Source organism: Sphaerodactylus townsendi, linkage group LG14 (assembly GCF_021028975.2).
Source record: "Sphaerodactylus townsendi isolate TG3544 linkage group LG14, MPM_Stown_v2.3, whole genome shotgun sequence".
Taxonomy (NCBI): Eukaryota; Metazoa; Chordata; class Lepidosauria; order Squamata; family Sphaerodactylidae; genus Sphaerodactylus; species Sphaerodactylus townsendi.
In genome coordinates this window covers 40,421,856-40,441,714 of record NC_059438.1, presented here as the reverse complement: position 1 = coordinate 40,441,714, position 19,859 = coordinate 40,421,856, and the positions used below count along the sequence as shown (strand labels likewise).

Sequence of the window (19,859 nt, the reverse complement as noted above, 5' to 3'; positions counted from 1 at the left end):
CTACTCGCAGTGGCCCACCAGGTGCCTTTGGGAGCTCACGTGCAGGAGGTGAAAGCAATGGCCTTCTGCAGCTGTTGCTCCCGATCACCTGGTCTGTTAAGGCATTTGCAATCTCAGATCAAAGAGGATCAAGATTGGTAGCCAGAGATCGACTTCTCCTCCATAAATCTGTCCAAGCCCCTTTTAAAGCTATCCAGGTTAGTGTAGCCAATCCAAAACCAAATTCTTGCCTGTGTTTTCTGTTTGCACTAATAACTAAGCCATACCGAAGTCTTAAAAGGAGGTCTCTTTTTTACATTAGGGCAGTCTGCCCATTTACCTGGTGCCTAAACATATGTGTTGGTATGAATTTTAATGTAGTGCTTTGCAGGTTCAATGCAGAAAACTCCCAGATCGCACTGATAGATTCCTATCCTGATCATAACGTCTGTCCCTGACCTGAGGTCCTTGTTCAGTGATGCACATTCGTCTCAGTCTACAATTTTTCATTTTGGCAGGTGCCGTTTTTTGGTCCTTTGTTTGACGGAGCCATAGTGACTGCGAAACTGCTGCCACATCTTATACGTGCCACCTGTATCAACGCCAGCAGAGCAGTGAAGTCTCTGAAAGCTCTCTATCAGAGCTTGTATCCTTTTCCAGTCATCCGTTTGTTTTGAGTTCAGGATGCCCAATGTCGTTTGTTTGCGGTAAGTCCTCAAGAATGCTGGGTTTTGTAAGAGTTTGTGCTTTTCAGCCTCCTGTTCTACAAATGTAACTGTTTCCCCATTTAAACAGCTGTTTTTATGTAAAAAAAAACAAAACGAGGGGTTGGATCCGTGTCTCTGTAGGCACAATGATTTCTGTCCATGGAGCGTGATTTTCTTCCGCTTCTGGCACCTCCAAAACCCGGCTCGTGGAGGAGAGCCAGGAACAGGATTTCAAGGGGTTTTCCGGCCTGCACCCGTTGAACCATCTAGTCCAGATCCATGCCAAAGTGTGTAATGTTGTATTTAGGCAGTGCCTGATTTCCCTTTAAAAAGCAGCATGTGCATGAACACTAGAAAGGCCAGCTTTCAAATTTTTTCGAAGCAAAAACATAGATTTTCTTTTGCCGTAGAAGATGCAATTATTAGCATTAAGTGTTATTTAAGTTAAATCTGTCACCGTTTGCTTCCTCAATGTAGAAGGCCCTGATGAAGAGGTCATAAGTTCTGAAACGTCAGGGATTCTTCAGTGGACGTTTTCTGTCTTCCATTACATGTTATTAGGTGCAACATTCTGAAAGAGGAGGTTCTCTCTTTCCATGCCACGTTTGATTCATATTGCCTTGTTTCTAAAAATGGACCTGCACAACTTTGGGGGTGGGGATCGGGCGCTAGAACCAGGTGATGCATCCATCCCCAATGCGCTGCCTTGCCTGGTTACGTAGAAATTCCGACATTGCTTTCTGCTATCAGCTGTTGGAGGGGAAGGCTTGCAAGTCACAGAATAAACCATTCTTGCAGCCTGAGTGGGGGAGCCTCTTCTCGTGTTCCCCTGTTTGGGGTACATCTTCCTGCCCCTGCCCCCCCCCCCCTCGCCGGCTGGAGGAGTCGAGACTGCTATTGGATGTTTGTATCCTGAAATGGAGTACCGGTGAGGGGCCTGAGATTTACCAGTATGGCAAAACAACGTTTCTTCCTCCCTTAAGCTCTATATGTCATGCTCCCTTCTCTGTATGTCTTCTGAGGGTCTCCAATATTGGGACTGGGAAGAGAGCCCTACTACTTGCCCTATCATCTGAGGCAGTGTTTCCCAACCTTTTCGAGGTCAGGGTACCCTTGACCTCACTCTTCATATCTCACGGTACCCCTGCCGCCACCCTCCACCTTCCCCTCCCATTGCCCCTGCTTGCCACACCCACACCTTCCCCTCCCAGGGTGAAGGGTAGCACTGGGGGGGGCGGTGCTGACCTTGTGGCAGGCCCTGCCCCATGGGCCAGCTCCATGTCCTTGCTGGCGCCGGTGGGAGACACCACAAAAATGAGGGGGGCGGTAGTGTTGCCACGGCACCCCAGGGTACCATGGAACCCTGGTTGAGAATGGCTGATCTGAGGTATAGTTGAGGTTTATGTTAGGGCTCAAAGGGCTATGACTCGTTTCAAATTTCGTCGGTATCCTAAGCAAGACTGGGGGTGAGACTTGTCTCTTCCTGCTTCCCTGTATTCCGTGGGGATGTTCAATGCTAAGCCATGATGTTTGCTGGCATTGGGGTGTGACCAGGGCCAGAGTGGCATAGCATGCCAACTCATGCCCACTCTGCCCACAAGTCCCTGCTGCCGCTACGCATCAGGGGTTTCTACACCAGAACGACACTGGCAGAAAGTCAGTACAAACTGGCATTGGCAAATCTATGGTGTAGGCCAGGGGTCTGCAACCTGCGGCTCTCCAGATATTCATGGACTACAAATCCCATCAGCCCCTGCCAATTGGCCATGCTGGCAGGGGCTTATGGGATTTGTCGTCCATGAACATCTGGAGAGCCGCAGGTTGCAGACTCCTGGTTTAGACTTAAGCACATTTGCATCCCCCCAGGTCATCTTGATTCTGAAATGAGAGTAGGATTATGATGCATGATTGGTTTGCATTTTCAAAATGTCCTGAAGAAGCGTTCCTTTTGAAGAAGAAGAAGAGTTTGGATTTATATCCCCCCTTTCTCTCCTATAGGAGACTCAAAGGGGCTGACAATCTCCTTGCCCTTCCCCCCTCACAACAAACACCCTGTGAGGTGGGTGGGCCTGAGAGAGCTCCGAGAAGCTGTGACTAGCCCAAGGTCACCCAGCTGGCGTGTGTGGGAGAGCACAGGCTAATCTGAATTCCCCCGATAAGCCTCCACAACTCAAGTGGCAGAGCGGGGAATCAAACCCGGTTCCTCCAGATCAGAGTGCACCTGCTCTTAGCCACTACACCACTGCTTAGCCACTACACCACTGCTGCTTAGCCACTACACCACTGCTTGAGAAGTGTAGTTGCACTTCTGTGAGAAACCTTCATGCAGCAACAAAAGGTCCATGAGCAGATCACTTTTTCCTGAACTTTTTGTTTAACGTGGCATCTATTTTTCTTCTCGCCTCCTGTCTTTGCCTGAGGTTTCTGTCCAACCTGCTGTAGCCAGAAGCTGCTCGGCAGGTTAGGGTGTGAATCAGAATTGTTCAGCGCATCCACACCAATCACTGTAGTGTCTTGATGAACATTACAAGAGCACTGAAAGGTGGTGTAAAGGAGTCCTGACCCTCATTTTGAAGTGCAATTCCCCTACTGGAGTAGATCAATAGCGTGGCTATCTGTCACCGTTCCTTGCTTTCCGTTCTCACACTGAGAACGTTCTCCAGGCAGCAATCAATAGCTGTAATCTGCTCCAGCCGGTAAGGACATGTGAGGCTTTTAGGGTGGGATTAAGGTTGGATTTTCTCTGTGTGCCATAAGATTTACTAAAAATTGCTACGTGTCATAGGTACTGTAAAGGCCTCAGTGTACATCTCAGGGGTGGACAGGCAATTCTGTGCTGTCTAAGTTTTCCATATAATTTCTGCCTTTGCCATGTCATTTCATATATATTGCAGTTTAAAGCACACTATTCTCTGCATTTACATAATATCAATTATTATTTCTCCCTTAACTTTTGTTGTCTTTAAATATCACCCAAGAGTCAATCCTGCCTCTTTCTTGATTAGGGGTCTGCAACCTGTGGCTGTCCAGATGTTCATGAACTACAATCCCCATCAGCCCCAGGTCCATCTCTATTTGATGCATATCCCTGCATCCAGCCTCATATTGATGCTCTTGTGCCCCGCCCAGCTGCATTGGTTCTACGGGGGTGTTCTGGGGGGAGGCCAGAGGGTGGGGCTGACCTTAGTTAACTTCCCTTCTCACCCAGCTCCCGTGGGCTGGCGGAGGCTGGCTCGCAGATATGCCACGTTTTTCATAGCGTATCTCTACTATCCCATGTGGGGGATTCTCTGGAGGATTTTTAATAAACGTTTTGGGAAAGCCCTTTGAAGGGGTCGGGGCGGCAGTAAAGCAGCGCCATCCTTGCCCCAGCCCATTCTGAATTCGGCTGTAAAACTCAGCAGTTCATTCCGATGGTCATGCAAAAATCTGCCGCATGTTGGCCAACTGATACATCAGTGTACACTGTGTTGTCATAAGAACATAAGAACTAGCCGGCTGGATCAGACCAGAGTCCAGCACTCTGCTACTCGCAGTGGCGCACCAGGTGCCTTTGGGAGCTCGCATGCAGGATGTGAAAGCAATGGCCTGCTGCTGCTACTGCTGCTGCTGCTCCCGAGCACCTGGTCTGCTAAGGCATTTGCAACCTCAGATCAAGGAGGATCACGATTGGTAGCCAGAGATCGACTTCTCCTCCATAAATCTGTCCAAGCCCCTTTTAAAGCTATCCAGGTTAGTGGCCATCACCACCTCCTGTGGCAGCATATTCCAAACACCAATCACATGTTGCGTGAAAAAGTGTTTCCTTTTATTAGTCCCAATTCTTCCCCCCAGCATTTTCAATGAATGCCCCCTGGTTCTAGTATTGTGAGAAAGAGAGAAAAATTTCTCTCTGTCAACATTTTCTACCCCATGCATAATTTTATAGACTTCAATCATATCCCCTCTCAGACATCTCCTCTCCAAACTAAAGAGTCCCAAACGCTGCAGCCTCTCCTCATAAGGAAGGTGCTCCAGTCCCTCAATCATCCTCATTGCCCTTCTCTGCACTTTTTCTATCTCTTCAATATCCTTTTTGAGATGTGGCGACCAGAACTGAACACAGTACTCCAAGTGCGGTCGCACCACGGCTTTATATAAGGGCATGACAATCCTTGCAGTTTTATTATCAATTCCTTTTCTAATGATCCCCAGCATAGAGTTTGCCTTTTTCACAGCTGCCATGCATTGAGTTGACATTCCCATGGAACTATCAACTAAGACGCCCAAATCCCTTTCCTGGTCTGTGAACTGATAGCACTGACCCTTGTAGCGTGTATGTGAAGTTTGGATTTTTTGCCCCTATGTGCATCACTTTGCATTTTGCTACATTGAACTGCATTTGCCATTTCTTAGCCCAATCACGTAATTTGTTAAGGTCCACTTGGAGCTCTTTGCAATCCTTTGTGGTTCTCACCACCCTACATAATTTGGTATCATCTGCAAACTTGGCCACCACGCTACCCACCCCTACTTCCAGGTCATTTATGAATAAGTTAAAGAGCACCGGTCCCAATACGGATCCTTGGGGGACACCACTCCCTACATCTCTCCATTGTGAGAGATGTTCCTCCATGTTCCTACTCCGAGGTGTTTACAATCCAAAATTTGATCAGCGGGAGATGATACTTCATTATATTTGCCCATGCTTTGACAATTTCTGTAAGAGCAAAAGCCAAGAGCAGGAATGTATTGGGCTAAGAAAGGAGTGATTTGAATGAAAAGGATAACAGGTTAGATCTGGGAGCAGATAAATAGCTCCCCACCCACCCCCACCCCAAAAAAACCCAGGTTGTACTGTTCACATTTTCCCAAGCAAATTCACTGCCATTTTTCTCCCATCTTCTTCTGCTTTTGCACCATAGCGACTTATTGTAGCTCTAGCTGATTCCGCATAGGTCAAAAACAGTGGTGTGAAAACAGTATAAACTCTTTCACACCGTTTTAAACCCTTTTACACCATTTTCACACCGTTTTCACACTGCTGTTTTTGGCCCATGCGGGATCCCCCTCTGCTATCGTATTCCTGGGAATGGTCACCCCGTGTCCCTGGGACACAGAACAAGAGGATATAATGACACTGGTATGTGACCAGTGAGCTTTGGCCTATTTGACAGCGTCACGTGAGGACAGTTGAAGCTGGCAGAGTGAATGGAAGCCTTTCTGAGTGGTTGAGTAGTTCTACGCTCTTCTTCATCACTGGAGAAGTGCTTTTTAATGCCAGAAATTTTTACCACCCCCCCCCCCCCCCCGCATTCCTTCATGAAGCGTGTTCCTTCAGCCAGGAAATGGAAACTATGAAGGAAAAGAGTTTACAGGTGGGATTCTACTGACCCCTTCTGCTGCCAGTAGCTGCCTCTTCTGATTCAAGAGGCGAGTGGGAAGGAAAGGAGCCTCGTGCCCCAGGAAAACATCTCCTTGGGCAGAATGGCTGCGTGACAGCCAGCCAAGCAGGTGTGAATTCTGGAATCTGAACTGAAGAATCAAATGGTTTAGAAACCAGAATGATGATGGTGTCCTTTGTTCACCTGCCCCCTGGCTTCTTTTCCAGCGTTAAATAGTGCATGTGTTGATTTAGAACAGTTATCCACAGGCTAATTTCCTATCCAGCTAAGTAACACGTGGAAACAGAAGAGTCTGAGTAGTGTAAGGATCGAGCCAGTCATGTTTTCACAGTAACCTAACTCTTGAGGCCTTTTGAAATGATGTGCTTGGGTAGCGTCCTTGCTACAGTCTTCTTTTCAACAGCCACCGAGTTTCCCCCTTGGGAGCGAAGGCCAAACAGATCTCTCAGGCTTAATAATAACGTGACAGCCTTCCAAATGAAATGAAAAGGTTTCCAGTTAAGTTCTGTCGAGTCAAATGTCTTCACGTTTGGTCACAGTTTTGTCGACGTGGAATGGGATTGAATAAATAACACACGTCTGATTTTGTTTCGCCCTCATCAGCAAATATGGCATTTTCTGGTCCGTCACTGAAAAACTGACTGTTCTAGTCCTCGATGTAGAGGAAAAAGAGTTGTACTGTTTCACGCATAATCCAAAACCAGGGATGAAATCTGTGTAATACCCTTTTTGTTCGGACCAATCAAAACGACACGCAACACAGTACAGTGGCTTGTGTCAATTTGGTCCATCCTGATCAAAGATATTATTCAGGGATTTCATGCGGATCCTGCCTTGCTAAAATGCAAATTGAATAAATAGGGGTTTTTTCCCTTATTTACATCCGTGTGTGTGTGTTTCATAGCAACTTCCTTAGTTTTTTATTATTTTCGCATTAAAACTGGGCTTCTTACCAGTTGCTCACGCAGTGCCGAAACAAGCAGGGTGTGTATTTGCTTCAGCTTAACATTTTGCTTCAGTGGTTCAGGAATTGTACCACTTTTCATTTTAAAAAAAGAAAGCAAGTTAAGGGAAGGACAAATAGGGACTGGGAGGGACAAGGCCTGAGATCCTCAGTCAGTATTTACCAATTCCTTAGTCATGTAAACTAATGCAATAACCAGAATCCGAATTTTATTATGTCTGAATGGGAAGCAAAAAAATCTAAATGCCTGAACTGGTAAAAAATAAAGTGATTTTTGAGAGAGAGATATTTTCCCCTTCTCAGGCTTGCATTGTTATTTAGCTCACTCCTCCTCATTAACATTCTAACTCTGTATTGCCCATGCTCCTTGGTAGCTTACCAGCTGTTCCTGCTGCTAGTTACAATGTCTGATGTGTTCAGATCACTGGGTTCCTGTACTCACCACAGAGAAGAGACAGTCTTTCCATGGGGGATATCCACGTGTCTGCCTGTCAGCCGCTGCACCGAATGAAGTAATAGGTCCTCGCATGGCATATGGCGTCTGGGTTCATACAAGATGCAAAACTATTCTGCCACTAATGCACAATGACTCATAGCATTGCTAATTTTTCTAACAAAAGCCCACTTCCACACCCACGCTTTTAACCCCTCCGACTAAAAAAGGGCTTCTGCTTCAGTCGCAAACCTTTGAAAACGGAAAGCCAGAATGTGATTGAAGTGTGCACTGGGCTATAAATTTGACTGTGACGGTTTACTCCTGAGGCAAGTAGTTGTTTTCTGGTCATATTCACTTTTTAGGATTATATTATTGACATTCTGTTGTGCCTAGCTGAAGTAGGTCCGGGCTGTTTATAGCGCTTCTGATTTTTCCATAATAATAATAATTATTATTAAATTTAATTTATAGGCCACCTCATCCCCGAAGGGCTCGAGGCGGCTCACAACATGGCTGTTTCCAAACAGCAAATTAATACAGCATAAAAACTTAACCCATTAAAACTTAACAGCAGTCAATAACAATAAATAGATTAAAACAGCAAGATTGTGTAAAGCATATACACGCACACAGATTGTGTAAAGCATATACACACACATAAAAGATCTTTCATAGTTTTGCCAAAGAAGCTTTCAGCTCTGGGCGCTATACTTAAGAACATAAGAACTAGCCTGCTGGATCAGACCAGAGTCCATCTAGTCCAGCACTCTGCTACTCGCAGTGGCCCACCAGGTGCCTTTGGGAGCTCACAGGCAGGAGGTGAAAGCAATGGCCTTCTGCTGCTGCTGCTGCTCCTGAGCACCTGGTCTGCTAAGGCATTTGCAGTCTCAGATCAAGGAGGATCAAGATTGGGAGCCATAGATCGACTTCTCCTCCATAAGAACATAAGAACTAGCCTGCTGGATCAGACCAGAGTCCATCTAGTCCAGCACTCTGCTACTCACAGTGGCCCACCAGGTGCCTGTGGGAGCTCACATGCAGGATGTGAAAGCAATGGCCTTCTGCTGCTGCTGCTGCTCCTGAGCACCTGGTCTGCTAAGGCATTTGCAATCTCAGATCAACATCTGAGATACTTGGCATCCTTTTATATGGGCATCTATGGCTGCAGGCCTAAAGGCAAAGGTCAGTACTGGAGCAGCTAAGATGGCATCTAATGGCCAGCTTGGAAATGGAGAGGAGCTGCCCAGAGGCCTAGTCATGTTGCCAACTCCCAGGTGGTACCTGGAGTTGCAACTGATCTCCAGATTACAGAGAGCAGGGCCCCTGGAGAAAATAGCAGCTTCAAATGACGGACTCTGCGGCATCACACAGCTGCTGAGCCATCTCTCCCCTACATTACAACAGTGGGGAAATCGCAAAAGCCTGTCCCTGTGGGGAAAACTGTTCCCCCACATCTGTGGCTGGCCTCTTTAGAGGTACGTCATAGTGAGATGTGTTTCTCTCTGCAGTAGACACAGAGAAAACACTAGGAGCAAAAACTACCTAGTCCTAGACCGTGGCCATGTAGCCCAGAAAGCCCAGGATAGCCACCTGATTCCCGCCATGAAAGCCTTTGACAATACAAAAATATTTTTAAATTTGCGATTAGAGTTTCTGGACTTCATAAGAACATAAGAACAAGCCAGCTGGATCAGACCAGAGTCCATCTAGTCCAGCTCTTCTACTCGCAGTGGCCCACCAGGTGCCATTGGGAGCTCACATGCAGGGTGTGAAAGCAATGGCCTTCTGCGGCTGTTGCTCCCGAGCACCTGGTCTGTTAAGGCATTTGCTATCTCAGATCAAAGAGGATCAAGATTGGTAGCCATAAATCGACTTCTCCTCCATAAATCTGTCCAAGCCCCTTTTAAAGCTATCCAGGTTATCCAGAATGGTTTCAAATATATATGCTTCAGAGTGGTTTCAAATATATATACCCAAATTACAGACATACTTTTAAATTTAATAGCTGAACCACAATGGGTAGGATCATTGCTCCCTGTAGGCCACACGGCCACAGTGTTGGTGCCCCACAGAGAAAGGGCCGCCTGATCAGAAGTTCTCCCAGGTGGCTGAGTTCCATACAGCTCTTTAGAAGTTCTGCACAGCAGCCAGGAATGCTTAGAGCTGGTGTGGTCAACCTATGGTGCTCCAGATGTTGATGACTACTTCCCATCAGCCCCAATTGGCCATGCTGGCAGTGGCTGATGGAAATTGTTCTCCATGAACATCTGAAGCACCATAGGTTGACTACCCCTGGCTTAGAGGGACTATTGCAGTGGTGGCGAACCTTTGGCGCTCCAGATGTTATGGACTACAATTGGCCATGCTGGCAGGGGCTGATGGGAATTGAAGTCCATTTGGAGAGTTGGTGTCTGTCAGAGCAGACAAGACTGACCAAAATAGACCAAGAGTCTGACTTCCTGTGTTCACAGACGGTATAACCACTGGTAGAGTCCAACTTAAGAACATAAGAACAAGCCAGCTGGATCAGACCAGAGTCCATCTAGTCCAGCTCTCTGCTACTTGCAGTGGCCCACCAGGTGTCATTGGGAGCTCACATGCAGGATGTGAAAGCAATGGCCTTCTGCGTCTGTTGCTCCCGAGCACCTGGTCTGTTAAGGCATTTGCAATCTCAGATCAAAGAGGATCAAGATTGGGAGCCATAAATCGACTTTTAATTATTTATTTATTATTTCATTTTTATACCACCCTCCCCCGGAGGGCTCAGGGCGGTGAACAACACTAACAAACCAGTAAACAAAATCAATACAAGTTAAGAATTAAAATGCCTTCTCCTCCATAGCCCCTTTTAAAGCTATCCAGGTTAGTGGCCACCACCACCTCCTGTGGCAGCATATTCCAAACACCAATCACACGTTGTGTGAAGGAGTGTTTCCTTTTATTAGTCCTAATTCTTCCCCCCAGCATTTTCAATGAATGCCCCCTGGTTCTAGTATTGTGAGAAAGAGAGAACAATTTCTCTCTGTCAACATTTTCTACCCCCTGCATAATTTTATAGACTTCAATCATATCCCCCCTCAGACGTCTCCTCTCCAAACTAGAGTCCCAAACGCTGCAGCCTCTCCTCCTAAGGAAGGTGCTCCAGTCATCCTCGTTGCCCTTCTCTGCACTTTTTCTATCTCTTCGATATCCTTTTTGAGATGTGGCGACCAGAACTGAACACAGTACTCCGAGTGCGTTCGCACTACGGCTTTATATAAGGGCATGACAATCTTTGCAAAGGGCATGACAATCTTTGCACCTGTGCAAAGACTAACACTGCTGCTGAGTGGTGGTGTGTGACATTTGGAAGCCCCAAGCCCTTGCCAAAATCAGGTGGCAGGATTTGGCCAGTGTACTGGTCATAGGACTGGGCTGCTAGGTTTCACAAAACCAAAAATATAGTCAGTGTACTAATATAGTGAGAAAAGACTTGACTTCTCTTGTCGTTTGTATATCGACATCGTTTGTATATTGTCGTTTGTATATATAAAGGGGAGCTTTGCTAAAATTGTTCTGCTTGATGTTGTAAAGTGTAAAAGATTGCGCTCATACCTCGAGGTGTGAGGTTTTTCCCCCTCTGATGGATCGCTTTATTCCTAATTAGGTTACATCCTGCCTGTTGTTCTTTTGTGTTGTCATGCTTGACGTGTTACCCTGATTACACAGACTGTCTTATAGGTATCTCTGATGGTGATTAATGTGTAATCATTCATTTTATTGAGCTTATTAAGGTCTGCTAACCTCTGTACAGTAATTAGAACCCAGATAGCCTTTCCATCTGTTCCACAAACTCTGTTTAATTAATGAACTCTTAATGTGTTTTGTGCCCTATAAAAGGCACGCATTCTTTTCCAATTGTTGAATAGGATTTGCATACCACCATTCGTACCATATAAAAAAAAAATCTTTCCTATGGTAAATCCCTCTCATTTTGCACTCTCCCTCCCACGCACAAAGCCATCTTGTTCAGGCGTAGAATATGATGTATGTACATTAATTAATTATCTGGGGTGCTGTGTGGTTCCCGGGCTGTATGGCCGTGTTCTAGCAGCATTCTCTCCTGACGTTTCGCCTACATCTGTGGCTGGCATCTTCAGAGGATCTTCAGTGATTCCGGCCGTGAAAGCCTTCGACAATACATTAATTACTTATCATCCATATGGCATTGGGTTGGACAGTCTCACCATTTAAATACCGGTATCATTTTGGACACTTTCATTTTTCTAACTGTTCTTTACTGCATCTGCTGGTGAAAGGCATTTCGAATTCATACATAGTCCAACAAGAATGTTCCTGAAGGAAGTTCCTTCTTGCAGACCTTCTCTGATACTAGCAGCCCCCTGTGCATAAAATGAAGGGGGGGGGGGAATCCTGCACCCATCTGCCGCAGTCCATGTGCCCAGATCTCCCCCGTTAATGCCCAAGCACCTGTAGTACAACACGGAAGCAGCCTGTTGCCGAGCTCCAGATTTCCTGGATCGTGGCCATTCAATCTTAACACCTGGCACCTTCGTGCACAGTATATAAAAAGCGAGCCTTTGGATTTAATATTTTTACGTAGAAAACTGGCCGTTCAGACACTGTCTCCTTTCGTACGAAAAACAAAACTCGATGCTTGTCCATGCACGGAAGCAGTTGAAAGACTGCAGAACCGTACCTCTCGACAGCGCTTGTTTTATTGTTGGCAAAGATGTCCTTATGCTGTGCATTCCCGTTTGTATGGGAAATGGAATTCAGAACGGGCCATGAATAGATGGTCTGAAAGATTAAAGTGTGTGCCGTGCTTCTTCTTTTTTTCCCCCTACAGAAGAGTGTCTTTGATGTGCAAATGTTTGTTTTCCTTCCTTTCATTCAAAAGTGCTGGTCATTGTTTCACTCTGAAGATTGTCTGTTCACATAGGCGCATCCTACCAGCTTTGTAGTCAAATCTAGCTTGAGGAATATAAATAAGTGAGCCTAGTTACTCTTGCAATATGCTGACACCAAACAATGAGTAACCCAAGAAGACACATATCAAAGAATATCTGAAGCTTTTGTTGAAGCGTTGCCAAAATATCGAAATGTCAAGGAATCTATAAATGCTATAAGCAGCAGCGTAACATTCCTTTATTGCAACGGGAGGCAATAGCAGCAAATAACGGGATTCCATTTGAAAAGGGGGTTCAATGTTGTCTTTTTTTACAATAATAGCTTTACAATAACAGCTAATTTGTGTTGCGAACAAACTGAACAGGCTGTGGCTGATGATTTCCAAAATCACGGGGTCAAATCATTTTATTTCACACAAATTCGTTTAGAAAGAGCTACGTATGTAGGAGGAGGAGGAGTTTGGATTTATATCCCCCCTTTCTCTCCTGTAGGAGACTCAAAGGGGCTGACAATCTCCTTGCCCTTCCCCCCTCACAACAAACACCCTGTGAGGTAGGTGGGGCTGAGAGAGCTCCGAGAAGCTGTGACTAGCCCAAGGTCACCCGGCTGGTGTGTGTGGGAGTGTACAGGCTAATCTGAATTCCTCAGATAAGCCTCCACAGCTCAGGCGGCAGAGCTGGGAATCAAACCCGGTTCCTCCAGATTAGATGCACGAGCTCTTAACCCACTACGCCACTACTGCTCCTATCTACACTGCCAATCTATGGTGACCCCAGCAAGGGACTTTCAGAACAGGTGAGAAGCAGGAGTTTTTTGCGGTTGGGAGGGGCTGGTAGGGGCTGATGGGAATTGTAGTCCATGAACATCTGGAGAGCCGCAGGTTGCAGACCCCTGGCTTAGCTTCTGAGATCTGGTGAGATCGGACCGTACTCTGCTGCCTGCCTTGATTTAGAAAGAATTGCTCACGAGACTTGGTGTGGCGTAGTGGTCAAGTGCAGCAGCCTCTAATCTGGAGAACTGGGTTTGATTCCCCACTCTTCCACATGAAGCCTGCTGAGTGACCTGGGGCCTGTCGTAGTTCTCTCAGAACTCTCTCATCCCATGCAGAGGCAGGCAATGGCAAAAGCCACCTCTGAGCAGAGTTGCCATAAGTCAGCTTGACTCAATGGCACTTTCTAAATAAAAATAAGTTCCAGTCAACCTAAACAAAAATAAAGAAGGGTATGGGGGTGGAGAGCGGGAGGCCATTAGGTGGCAAAGTGTTGTTGCCTCAACCATAGGCCTGACGGAACAGCTTCAGCTTACAGGCCCTGTGGGATTGCATCAAATCCTGCAGGGCCCAAGTCTCATCTGACAAGAGTGCCCCACCAAGCGGGTGAGGCTATCCAGATAGCCTCCGGGCCAGGGATCACAAGCAGATTGTTGTTAGCAGAGCGTAGATCTCTTCAGGGAATGTACTGGGAGGGGCGATCCCACAGCTATGATCGCCCCAGATCATTTAGCGCTTTGAAGGTAAGTATCAAATATTTAATCTGATTTGGTTCTCCACCAGAAGCCAATGTGGTTGGTGGAACACTGGTTGAATGTGTGTTGAGTGAGTTCTGATATTGGTATAGCTGACTCAGGGGTGTCCAACTCTGGCACTTCAGATGGGGGCTGATGGGAATTGTAGTCCGTGAACATCAGAAGTGCCAGAGTTGAACACCCTGAACTAGCTTATGAGCAGGGTTAGGTCCAGCTGTATATGTTAGGCTACCTGGGCTCATATTGTTCTTTAATCTGTAGTAGCATTCAGCATTCCCCGGAGACACAAGCAGTTCATTCCCTTTCCATAAGTTTACTCTCAGTTTTTCAAAAGATGGGCCACCAAATATTGTAAAACATTTGACCGTTGATGGCCACTGTTCTCTTTTTTGATGCACAATTCGAAATTGTAGACTTTTATTTAAAACTTCCCTAGACTCAAAGCAACTCCTGGTTTCCTATTAAATAAATAGCTGCCTTAAAAAAAATCTAGTGCTAATAACTGCTTGTTATCTCACAGTGGTTTTGAAAATGTGATGTCCTTTTACTATTTAATTTTGGTTAAAATGTTAAACCAGTATTTCTGACATGTCTTCCAGTTCTCTCAGATAAGGTAGACTCCAATGTGAACGAAGTCTCCTTTATTAATTGAGAATTATTAGAGATTTACACTGCAAAAGAATTATAACCAGTCTGGATTCATTTTTTTATTGTATAGAATATGATTATATTTGTTACATTCAACATGTTTGTTCCAACTATACATTTTTCCTTTTTCACCCCCCTCCCCCCTCTTTTCCATTGATTATTTCAAGCAAGCAGCAGAAGGTTCATTCTTCTTCTCTTGTTCCATCGTTCTTCGTTAAATCCAGCTTCTTCCATCCATTTTTCATACAATGTCCATAGCTTCATAATATCTTCTAGTTTCTCTTGCCATAGTGTATTTTTTGCCAGTCTCTCAAAAATCTCTATTTGTTCTCAAATACATTCCAACCATTTTGAGACTGTCCATTTCTTGTTATCTTTCCAGCCCAACGCCAACACTGCGTGTGCTGCTCTAATCATTATTTTATACATTGGTTCCAAATTTCAGTTCACTCTTATATCATCTATTATCCCCACAATTAATAAATCATTGTCTTTCATCAATTTTTACTTTTACCAACTGTTCTACATATTTCAAAATATTCTCCCAAAACTTTTTTACCACTTTACATTCTATCCACATATGAGTATAATATGCTCCTTTTTCACCAGTCTGGATTCAGTCAGGAAGATCCCAACAGAAAATACAGCAGCTCTTTCCCCCAGCTCCAGTTAACCAGTATGAGTGTCTAGCAAGCAGGCACAGCCATGAACCCCCACCCCACCCACCCCAAAAAACCCCCACATAACCACTTTCTGAGGAGGCGTCATAGAAAGGCCACTTCTAAGCAGCGCTCTTTAACTTATTCATAAATGACCTGGAAGTAGGGGTGGGTAGTGTGGTGGCCAAGTTTGCAGATGATACCAAATTATGTAGGGTGGTGAGAACCACAAAGGATTGCAAAGAGCTCCAAGTGGACCTTGATAAATTAGGTGAGTGGGCTAAGAAATGGCAAATGCAGTTCAATGTAGCAAAATGCAAAGTGATGCGCATAGGGGCAAAAAATCCAAACTTCACATACACGCTACAGGGGTCAGTGCTATCAGTCACAGACCAGGAAAGGGATTTGGGCGTCTTAGTTGATAGTTCCATGGGAATGTCAACTCAATGCATGGCAGCTGTGAAAAAGGCAAACTCTATGCTGGGGATCATTAGGAAAGGAGTTGATAATAAAACTGCAAAGATTGTCATGCCCTTATGTAAAGCCGTGGTGCGACCAAACTTGGAGTGCTGTGTTCAGTTCTAGTCGCCACATCTCAAAAAGGATATTGAGGAGATAGAAAAAGTGCAGAGAAGGGCAACAAGGATGATTGAAGGATTGGAGCACCTTCCTAATGAGGAGAGGCTGCAGCGTTTGGGACTCTTTAGTTTGGAGAGGAGACGTCTGAGGGGGGATATGATTGAAGTCTATAAAATTATGCAAGGGGTAGAAAATGTTGACAGAGATAAATTGTTCTCTCTTTCTCACAATACTAGAACCAGGGGGCATTCACTGAAAATGCTGGGGGGAAGAATTAGGACTAATAAAAGGAGACACTTCTTCACGCAACGTGTGATTGGTGTTTGGAATATGCTGCCACAGGAGGTGGTGATGGCCACTAACCTGGATAGCTTTAAAAAGGACTTGGACAGATTTATGGAGGAGAAGTCGATCTATGGCTACCAATCTTGATCCTCCTTGATCTGAGATTGCAAATGCCTTAGCAGACCAGGTGCTCAGGAGCAGCAGCAGCAGCAGCAGAAGGCCATTGCTTTCACATCCTGTAGGTGAGCTCCCAAAGGCACCTGGTGGGCCACTGCGAGTAGCAGAATGCTGGACTAGATGGACTCTGTTCTGATCCAGCAGGCTAGTTCTTATGTTCTTAAACCAACCAAAGCAGCAGAGATAAGAAAATGAAAGCAAGCAAGCTGAGGGCAGCATCTGAACAGCCCCAGATGCCACCTCTCCTGCTCCCACCAGTAGATTCATGGCAAAGTCAAACACTCAGGTTTTGACAATTTCACTATCATTGTATAATAAAAACCTCGTGGTTCAGACTAGGGACTCAGCTGGTTTTATTCATTCCCTTTGGGGAAAATTTAATCTGTTCAGCATATGCGGTGGGTCGAGATTACTCAGCAACGAACAGGATTTCAATTGCTGTTTTAACCCGTGATCTTGAAAACTTGTTGGGTGAAAAAAAATCATGGAACCAATACTGTACTTACGTTTGCAACCCTGTTTATGCTTGCAAGGAGTATTTTAATTTACTCGACTAAATGCGAGCAAAAGTGTGCAGCAATTAAGACAAGTCACACTGTGTTTAATGAATAAAAGATTTTTGTGGGGCACTTGTTAACTTTAGAATTACTAGCTAATATAATTGAAGTGCAACCACCTGGTAGGGAGGTTTTACAGTCAGCTGCCAAAGTAGGCATGGAATCGAAAGGACCAGGTGTTCTGTTATGCCTTTCTGATTGTTGCCGTGGAGTAAACAGCATGGGGTCACAGTATGGCTAGGAGGCTAGAAGCTGGAAATTTTACCCTAAAAATGACTCCTCTTTAGTCTTTTGACTCTTTTTAGTATACAAGTAATCTTGTTCTGTCATTTGGGCCTCGGAGTTCTAGGTAGATTATCCCGCATTATGTAAAGGGAAAGAAAATTGTTCTACAAATCCAGTATCTCTAAAATATTGAAACAGCAATGGACAAACTTCTGTATTCTCAGAAACTGCTTTATTTTTCAGGCAATATCCTGAAGGCCATAGCTACGAAAAATTATTATCTGTCCAAAAAAACAAAACAAAAACCTACGTGAAGAAGAAACTAAAGTTGGCGATCTTTCCTCTGTTCTGATCTTTAATGACTAGTTGAAATTGTTTCCAAGATGGTATCTGACTTTCTGTCTGGTGCTTTAGGGCAATGGTCTTCACATTTTCCTGACCTGGGACCACACTAAGCCCCACATTTGATAAGAAGTCACATGATAGACAGGAAGAGCTGGAGCCAGCATTGTGAGCTCAGTGGTGTCAATACCACAACCGAAAGAGCTAGGAACAAGAATCATAGGGCTGCCATTTTCCCTCTGGGAATGGAGGAGCCCTGGTCCAGCTTTTGTTTCCAGCTGCTGCTCCTGAAGGGAATTGTAGTCCATGAACATCTGGAGTGCCACAGGTTGCAGATCCCTGGACTATCCCAAGGTCACCCAGCTGGCGAGTGTGGGAGTGCACAGGCTAATCTGAATTCCCCAGATAAGCCTCCACAGCTGAAGTGGCAGAGCGGGGAATCAAACCTGGTTCCTCCAGATTAGAGTACACCTGCTCTTAACCACTACGCCACTGCTGCTCTTTGGAATATAGCAAAGAGGGCTAGGGTTTTGGATCCCAGCATGTTCCTGCTTTAAGTCCACACAAATAGCAGTCTCTGGTGCAACCCTCACTTTGGGCCAAAAGTTCCCAAGGCAGGCTCGGTACTGGGGCTGGGCACCCAGCCTGTTTGATGGGGCTGCCCGATTGGTCACCCTGGAGGAAATGGCAGCTTCAGAGGGTACACCCTTTGGAAACCCATCCCCGCTGAGCAACTTCCCCTCCCCAAACACTTTCATTTGTGGGTGCCAGCCTCAAGCCTCTCTTAAGAATTTCCTGAGTTTCACACCCAATCATACGGCTTCCGTTATCCTCACAGGGGCTGGTCAACTAGGTATTCATAGGAGGATTTTGGCTACAGTCTGTTCAAAGGCACTTCAGCAGTGGCGTAGGAGCAGCAGTGGCGCAGGAGGTTAAGAGCTCATGTATCTAATCTGGAGGAACCGGGTTTGATTCCCAGCTCTGCCGCCTGAGCTGTGGAGGCTTATCTGGGGAATTCAGATAAGCTTGTGCACTCCCACACACGCCAGCTGGGTGACCTTGGGCTAGTCACAGCTTCTCGGAGCTCTCTCAGCCCCACCTACCTCACAGGGTGTTTGTTGTGAGGGGGGAAGGGCAAGGAGATTGTCAGCCCCTTTGAGTCTCCTGCAGGAGAGAAAGGGGGGATATAAATCCAAATTCTTCTTCTTCTTCTTCTTCTTCTTCTTCTTCTTCTTCTTCTTCAAACTGCAAAGAAGCCTAGGTGCGAGATTATCTTTTCTCTGTTGTATATGTCGCATGCCGTCCACTCACCAAAGCACACATTTTTTTCCAGGAAAACATTTTCAGCTAACCCTATAATTTTTGTTTTTAAAACGTAACAGTGCCTGCTCCAGTAATAATTATACTTCATAGTGTAGGATAAAGAAGTGTGTATTAAGCGGTGTGCGTTTGGATATTTCTGATCTAAAACTACCCACTTCTGGGGGATCTGTTTGCGCAGACCAAACATGCATTTTACTCAGAGGTTCTCTAACAGAAAACATCTTGCTAGCATTCCTAGTTGAAATATAACAGTTGTGCTGAATGTAATTAATGTTATTCTCTTAGCCCAGTGATGGCGAACCTTTTCGAGACCGAGTGCCCAAACTGCAACCCAAAACCCACTTATTTATCGCAAAGTGCCACCACGGCGATTTAACCTGAATGCTGAGGTTTTAGTTTAGGAAAAACGTTTGGCTCCGAGGCACACGTTACTCGCGAGTAAGATTGGTGATAGTCAGTGGCTTTGCTTTGAAGCAATTGTGCAACACTTCGAACGGGTGAATCTCGACCCTAGGAGGGTTTACTCAGAAGCAAGCCCCCCCCCCTGACAAACTCTGTGTGCGCGTGCCCATAGAGAAGGCTCTGAGTGCCACCTCTGGCACTCATGCCATAGGTTCGCCACCCCGTCTTAGCCCAACACTGTTATTTGGTTGGTGATTTTCAAAATGAATATGTTGCCCCAGTATTTTGAACAGTTCGAGTGCACAGTCCAAATTCAGATTTTAAAAAAAAATTCTGTAGTTGTTGTTGCTTGCCTTGGTAGTTCTTTCTCCCCTTGCCATGGTCACCTAGTTATGTTGTGGTTTGGGTTGTTGTTTTTTTAACACCCTCTGTAATTGCGGAACGCGACCTGCAGCAGCTGTCCGTGGTCTGATTTATCTCTAGTCCGCTTTTATCCTGGATCCTTGCAATGAAGTCACATGACACCCTCTTTTTGACAATAGGCCCCTTTTCAGCTGTGCTTGAGAATCAGCACCTGCTAGGCACACTGGCAAAGATTACAGGTGCCCCGGCTCCATTAGTCATTATTGCGTGTATGTGAAGTTACCCTGGGATTGGGGAGCAGCAACCTCGCTACCTCGCCTTAACACCTTATCTGCACCCTGCTCATTTGTTCCTTTGCCTCCTGTGTTCAGTTCTGGTCGCCACATCTCAAAAA

General features: G+C 45.6%; 1 protein-coding gene across 1 annotated transcript in view; it reads left to right on the top strand.

The window, feature by feature from the left end:
* RALGAPA2 (Ral GTPase activating protein catalytic subunit alpha 2) overlaps positions 1-19,859 on the top strand; it is a 182,494-nt gene that overhangs the window by 132,918 nt on the left and 29,717 nt on the right. Inside the window, exon 30 of the mRNA XM_048515372.1 lies at positions 498-625. Coding sequence (XP_048371329.1) covers positions 498-625 — 128 coding nt within the window. The remainder of the gene's footprint in view (positions 1-497; positions 626-19,859) is intronic.